This window comes from Monopterus albus, unplaced genomic scaffold (assembly GCF_001952655.1).
Source record: "Monopterus albus unplaced genomic scaffold, M_albus_1.0 scaffold435.1, whole genome shotgun sequence".
In the NCBI taxonomy this organism is placed as follows: Eukaryota; Metazoa; Chordata; class Actinopteri; order Synbranchiformes; family Synbranchidae; genus Monopterus; species Monopterus albus.
The window spans coordinates 87570-95034 of NW_018128315.1; the positions used below are offsets into that span (position 1 = coordinate 87570).

General features: G+C 41.5%; 2 protein-coding genes across 2 annotated transcripts in view; both read right to left on the reverse strand.

The window, feature by feature from the left end:
• LOC109952136 (zinc finger protein 431-like) overlaps window positions 1-4907 on the reverse strand; it is a 14586-nt gene extending 9679 nt beyond the window's left edge. Inside the window, exons 1-2 of the mRNA XM_020587027.1 lie at window positions 3125-4907; window positions 1400-1478 (exon numbers count right to left, since the gene is read on the reverse strand). Of these exons, the coding sequence (XP_020442683.1) occupies window positions 1400-1478; window positions 3125-4719 (1674 nt within the window). The 5' untranslated portion in view covers window positions 4720-4907. The remainder of the gene's footprint in view (window positions 1-1399; window positions 1479-3124) is intronic.
• A 1385-nt stretch (window positions 4908-6292) lies between these two features.
• LOC109952137 (gastrula zinc finger protein XlCGF8.2DB-like) lies at window positions 6293-7460 on the reverse strand (the record flags this gene model as incomplete). Its single annotated transcript, XM_020587028.1, has 1 exon — window positions 6293-7460. A coding segment is annotated over one exon (777 nt), but the record flags the coding sequence as incomplete, so codon positions are not given.
• Between the last annotated feature and the right edge of the window lie 5 nt (window positions 7461-7465).

Consider the following 7465-nt stretch of genomic DNA (forward strand, 5'->3'; position numbering starts at 1 on the left):
GGGGACCTGTCTTTTCAGGTCGTAGCTCCAAGACTGTGGAATGCCCTACCCTTGACTCTACGTATGACTGAATCTATTGATGATTTTAAAAAACAGCTGAAGTCACATTTATTTAGACAGTTTTTTAATTGATTGGGTTTGCTCATTTTATAAATTGTGTTGTGCTATGTGAGTACTTTTAGGCTTATGTATATTATTTATCTCTTTTTTATCTTTTGACTTTGTAAAGCACTTTGTGACCTTGTCTGTGAAAGGTGCTATATAAATAAAATTTACTTACTTACTTACTTACTTACATCATTCAGTTCATCCATTTGGGAACATTAGTCTGAATAACCAGCACTGAAAGAAATATTCTCATCACCTTCTCTGCTTTTATTTAACACTTGAAAGAACACAGAATAAAACAATACATTCAATGAACTGTATTTTTTTTTTTTTTAAGGCAACCATTAAAACTGAGGTTCAGTAAACTGATCAACTACAAAATGTCTGTACAAACAGAAATATGAGTAATACAGTCATTCATTTTCTACCACTGAATCCCTGAATGGGGTCACAGAGCCAATCCCGGCCGGCAATCGGGCGAAGGGAGGGTACACCCTGGACAGGTCACCAATCCATCGCAGGGCTAACACATAGACAAACAACCACACACGCACTCCTATGAGCAATTTTATAGACACCAATCAACCTAAGCTGCATGTCTTTGGACTGCGGGAGGAAGCTGGAGTACCCGGAGAGAACCCACGCAAGCACGGGGAGAACATGCAAACTCCACACAGAAAGGTCCCGAGTGGGGCCCAAACCCAGAGCCATCTTGTTGTGAGACAACGGTGCTAACCACTGCGCCACCGTGCTGCCCTAATACAGTCATACAAAGAATAAAATCAAACCATCTTAACAGAACGTGATGTCATTGCTGGTAATGAGGTTACGTGATGCGCAACATTGCTCCTTCAACAGTCTGTTAAAATGACAACTTTCTTTTTACATTATGTTCCTCAGGGCTTCATTCACGGCTGGCTGCAAAGTGCAACACCGAAAAGACACATTACAAAACTATTCCCCCTTAGGGTCGCCTAGTGTCACCTACATCACTTCACACATCACTGGTCTTCTGTTGGTTTTACCGCAACACTTAGTTTGGAAAATGTGTCTAAGAGCAAAGCTACTGAATATTTCTGTATTTTACAATCTTTTCAGAGTTGCACTTTGTAGACCATGGGTGCCCAATACGTTGATCGCAAAGGTAGTGTTGGTAGATCGCGTGCCATTCAAAAATAAATTAGATGTGTCCGGCATAAAACACGTGCCAAATGTTAACAAGCGAATGGTCAGTGTGACAATTTGCTGTGGCGACCCCTAATGGGAAAAGCAGGAAGTGACAATCATTCACATATAGCCTATCATCCATCGTCTCTATGGCATTCGCTACTTGATTGACATGCAGGGCAGCCAGTTTGAGATCTTCTTTTCTGACACACAAGTCACCAAGCATGCACAGTCAACAGCACAAGCTACTGCAAAACTCCAGTGAGCAAACTACCTCGTCAGCCTTCGAATTAATTTCGACTAAAGGGTATAAAAGGGCCCTGCGATGGACTGGCGACCTGTCCAGGGTGTACCCCACCTTTCGCCCGCAGCTGGCTGGGATCGGCTCCAGCCCCCCGTGACCCCGTTTGGGATTAAGCGGTATAGAAAATGGATGGATGGATGGGTATAAAAGGAGTGGGGGAGCCGAATCAAGTAAGAAACCAAAAACATACCGAAAACATTCCATGCGGAATGGGAGCACTTTTTTTCACAACGTTATATTTGAAATGTGTTTGCTTGATCTACCAATCTACCATCACTATTCCAAAGAAGGGAAATGTGGAGCGGCACTTTCAGACTGTTCATAAAAACTACGACACTCATTCATACATATATTTTGTGTGTGTGTGTGTAATATTTTTAGTGTAGGTCGATCATTTTGACTTGGTCATTTGAAAAGTAGCTCACAAGGCAAAAAAGTGTGGGCACCCCTGTTGTAGATGTTCCCTGCACAACCATGTCGCAGCTGCTGCCCATACATCATTTCATCACAGTGGCTCGTTTGGATGAAAATTAGGTTGTAGCTTGTTGTCTGTGCCTTATTACAACTGAAGAGTCATTTGTGTTTTAACATTTCATTAATATTTATAGATCTAGAAAATGAATCTGGGAATATTTCATCCTAGGAGGTGACAGTGGTGCAGTGGGTAGAGCAGTTGTCTGCTAACCTGAAGGTTAAAGGTTCGAATCTCTGTGCCTGCAGTCTACATGTCAAAGTGTCCTTGGGCAAGACACTGAATCCCCAAGTTGCCCCTGATCGCGGTGTGTACACACGCAGCAGCCCTGGGCTCCAAACAAAATTTTGTTGTACGTGTTACAATAAAGAGGATTCTTCTTTATTAATCTTTGATATTTTTCAGGCAACAAAGTCACTACTGAAATTTAGAATATATCTGAATAATGTGTATATTTATGGGTTAAATACCTTGTAAATACATCTTTGTATGCATCTATCTGAAAAACTATCTAAACTGTGTTTATGTAAATTTCTAAATGTATAACTACTTTATTTTCCAAACACTGTTTTCTGTTGTCTACACATTTTTTGTTTTCTTGTTCACTCCGTTTTGTTTACTTGTTGCCTTATGGAAAAGCATTGCATGCACAATGAGAGCAACTGTAAACTGTCAAATTCCTCGTGTGTCCAACAGACATGGCCAATAAAGTTGATTCTGATTCTGATGTGGAGATCTGCTCCAACCTCTTCAGAGGTGTGAGTAGCAGCTAGCGGCCCAAGCTGTCTCCATCATCTTCTCTTTGCTTTTCTTCCTCGAACTCGGTCTATATCGAGCCTTGCTGCTGTCTCAAATATTATGCTAAAATTAAAAACCAATTACCAATTACCAATCCTACAAACAAATTTGTGGTCCAGATGCATATAAATCTAAGACATTTAAGGCCATTCAAACTCCACACCGAAACCAATTTAATACTGGCATCACAGACATACAAACTGTACATAAAAATTCTTATGTCTTTTAATGTCTGATTTCAGAAGCTTTTCCCTCAGGTGCTGCAGTATTATGGCTTCTCACCTGTGTGGGTTCCTAAGTGAACTTTCAATTGTGAGGACCAGGGGAAGCTTTTCCCACATGTGTTGCAAACATACGGCTTCTCACCTGTGTGGATCCTCATATGGGCCACCAAGGAACTGTTATATAAAAAACTTTTCCCACATGTTTCACAAGAATGCAGTTTCTCACCTGTGTGGGTTCCTAAATGAACTTTCAGTCGTGAGTACCACAGGAAGCTTTTCCCACAGGTGTTGCAAACATATGGCCTCTCACCTCTGTGGATCCTCATGTGAGCCAAAAAGGATGCGCAATATATGAAACGTTTTCCACATGTTTCACAACAATACGGCATCTCACCTGTGTGAAGTCTTAAATGCGTTTTCACTTGTGAGGAATACTTGAATCTTTTCCCACAAGCATTGCAAACATAGGGCTTTTCAACCGTGTGGATCTTCATATGGGCCAACAAGCCCTTCCTGTCTATGTAACAATTCCCACACATTTTACAAGAATATGGCTTCTCCCCTGTGTGGGTTCTTAAATGAACTTTAAGTTGTGATGACCGCTGGAATCTTTTCCCGCATGTGTTACAAACATACGGCCTCTCACCCGTGTGGCTCTTCATATGCACCCACCAGGAACTGTGACGTGTGAAACATTTTCCGCATGTTTCACAACAATAAGACTTCTCACCTGTGTGGATTCTCATATGTTCCACAAAGATTTTACGTTGCTGGAAGCTTTCTCCACACGTTTTACAAGAATGCGGCTTCTCACCTGTGTGGGTACTTAAATGAACTTTCAATTGTGAGGAGTGCTGGAAGGTTATCCCACAGGTGTTGCAAACATATGGCCTCTCATCTGTGTGAGTACTTAAATGAACTTTCAATTGCGAGGACCGCTGGAAGCTTTTCCCACAGGTGTTACAAGCATATGGCCTCTCGCCTGTGTGGATTTTCATATGGGCAGACAAGGAACTGCTATATATGAAACCTTTTCCACATTTTTCACAAGAATGTGGCTTCTCACCTGTGTGGGTTTTTAAATGATAATTCAGTGCTGGTGACTGCTTAAATCCTTTCCCACAGACTTTACAAACATACGGGTTCTCACCTGTGTGGCTTCTCATATGGACCACAAGGGCATTATGTCGTGTGAAGCTTTTTCCACATGTTTTACAAGAATATGGTTTTTCTCCTGTGTGGGTTCTCATATGTTCTTTATGGGTTTTTAAGTCTGTGAAGCCTTTACCACAGATTTCACAACAATAAGGCCTCTCACCTGAGTGGCTTCTCAGATGTTCTTTCAAATAGGACTTGTACTTAAACGTTTTCCCACAAGTGTCACACTGCAAAGACTTTCTATCTGTGGGAGGATCACAGTCAGTCTCTGACAGGGGAGAGTTGTCCACATTGCTACTGTGACTTGTGTCTTTGTGACGTCTCCTCTTTGGCTTTGGCTCTGCATTACTAGCTGATCCTGAGTCTCCATGTTGGCTTCCTTCCTGATCCTGGCTCTCAACTACAGCAGAGCTGGGAGAGAGTAGCTGCTGGTCACTGGATGGTTCTGCTTCACTGTGGTCACTTTCCTCATAAGTAGGAGTCAACATAAAGGGATCAGTCCCCTGCTTCAGTCCAAGCTGCTCTCCCTCCTGACTGTTGCAGAGCTCCTCCTGTTCCTCTGTAACCTGTGAAGGCTCTGGGTCCTCTTGGTCCAGACTGGAGTTCCTCTCCTGGTTCCAGATCTGCTGGTCAGCCAGAGCCTCCTCCTCCTCCTGACAGAGACATTGCTGTGGCAGCTCTGGAGGGACAAAGGAAGGAACAGGTCACTGATGTGATGAGAGAAAAAACAAAAGTAATGTTTATGTAGCTGATTATTCACCAGGTTTTATTTGCTCTCAAATGCAGAGTTCGACAGCCAGACCTAGCCCCACCTCGTACGAGGAATGCAACAATACAATGAAGTGCATCTTTCCTTAGTTAAAAAAGTGTTTTATACCTATCAATAAATTGTTAGTTGTATAGATTACATTCTCATTGGTGATCATTACAGTGATCCTGGCCCGAGAATGAACCTAAACGTAATCATTTCCGTGTTTGACATCATTGCCAGGGAAACATTGACAGCCGGCGAGCTTTTGACATTTTACGTCATCAAGTGACAAAGCTAAAGGGCAGGCTAACAGGCACCCAAGCTAGCTAATGGTTAACAGTGCACATTACATCATCAGTGCGGTAAGGATGACACTATCCAAATGTGTAAAGAAAGGAAAAGCTGACCAGAAATCGGTTGTCAAAGATGAGAGGACAGAGAAATATGAGCTCAACTTTACCCAATTCAGCACAAGGCCCTTGTGTTTCATTTGCACAGAGACTGGGAGCACAGAGGTGCGGACAGCAAAACCTGAACAGTTACAATGTTCCTATGAATAGACAAAGCTGTTTGTGAGATCTGTGACACAGTAAGAGAGCTGCTACTGAATCCTCAGTCAAACTATGGCATTTTTCCTGCTAGGCTTGAACACGTTTTCTCTCAGACTGCCTTAAACATGAATGTACACTCATTGGCCACTTTATTAGGTACACTTGTATGCAATTGAATGCAACACTTCTGCCTTATCATCTGTGTTTATGAAGATGAAAATGTTTCAATTTGTGGTGAAGCTGCCATGTATATATTAAATTATGCATTTGTAGCTGAGGTCACAGATAAAGGTAGTGTTGTACTGGACTACATTATATTCAGGGGTGTCTCTAAATTTTTGTCCTTCCCGGTTACATACACGAGAGGGTCAAAATATTAGAAACACCTCTAAATATAATGTAGTCCAGTACAACACCACCTTTAACTATGGCCTCAATAATAAATTAATAAGTGAATTTATGCAATTTCACCAAAAAAGGAAACATTCTGAGCTTCATAAACACAACTGTTAAGCCACAGGTAATAAAAAAAAAATTTTAGAATCAGAATCAACTTTATTGGCCAGGTGTGATGGACACACGAGGAATTTGACTCTGGTACATCAACTCTCAATGTGCAAAACAGTAAACCAGCATAAGGCTGTGTAATATAACAAAATAGCAGTATTAACATCAACAAACAATGCAAGCAATGCAGAAAAAGCAGTATAAACACAGTAAACAATGCAGACAACAAAGGAATTTAAGTAATTTGCTTTATTTCTTTTTTCTTTGCTTATGACTAATCATTCTGGACCTTTGACCTTGAATAGAAATCATATTCAGACCTTTGAATATTAAGATAGAGAACCCCTGTGATATACTATCAAGCATTATACGACGGTAGTAGACATGCTGGAATATTAACAGCAAATTAAAAGGCTAAAGTTTGGCTCATTAATGCTACAGTATGAGTAGCCCCTCTTCGCTGCTTGGGTTCTCATATGGCCGACAAACACACTGTGTTGTTTGAAGCCCTTTGCAAGTTTTACAACAATACGGCCTCTCACCTGTGTAGGTTCTCACATGTTCATTCAAACTGGACTTCCACTTAAAACCTTTTACACAAGTGTCACTCTGTAAAGACTTTTTACCTGGGGGAGGATCAGAGTCAGTCTCTGACAGGGGAATTGTCCACATTGCTACTGTGACTGGTTGATCCTGAGTCTTCATACTGGCTTCCCTTCGGATCCTGGCTGGTGTGGACTCTCATGTGCTCAGACAAGTCGACATAACAGCTAAAATGATTCCCACAGGTTTCACAATAATACTGCTTCTCATCTGGGTGGACACTCCTGTGGTCCTTAAAGGTTTTACGGTGTGTGAAGCTTTTTCCACAGATTTCACAACAATATGGCTTCTCACCTGTGTGGATTCTTAAATGACACTTCAGCACTGATCTTTGATTGAATCCTTTCCCACAGATGTTGCAAACAAACGGCCTCTGGTCTGTGTGGGTTCTTAGATGTTCACTCAAATTAGACTTAAAATGAAATCCTTTCTGACAAATGCTGCAAGCATATGGCCTCTCACCTGTGTGGATTCTCATGTGGTGCTTCAAGGTTTGATGTCGTAAAAAGCTTTTTCCACAGGTTTCACAACAAAAAGGCCTCTCACCTGTGTGGATTCTCAGATGTTTTATCAAATTGGACTTAATATTAAATGTTTTCCCACAAGTACTGCAAACAAACGGCCTCTGGTCTGTGTGGGTTTTTAGATGTTCACTCAAATTAGACTTAGAATGAAATCCTTTCTGACAAATGCTGCAAGCATATGGCCTCTCACCTGTGTGGATTCTCATGTGGTGCTTCAAGGTTTGATGTCGTAAAAAGCTTTTTCCACAGGTTTCACAACAAAAAGGCCTCTCACCTGTGTGGATTCTCAGATGTTTTA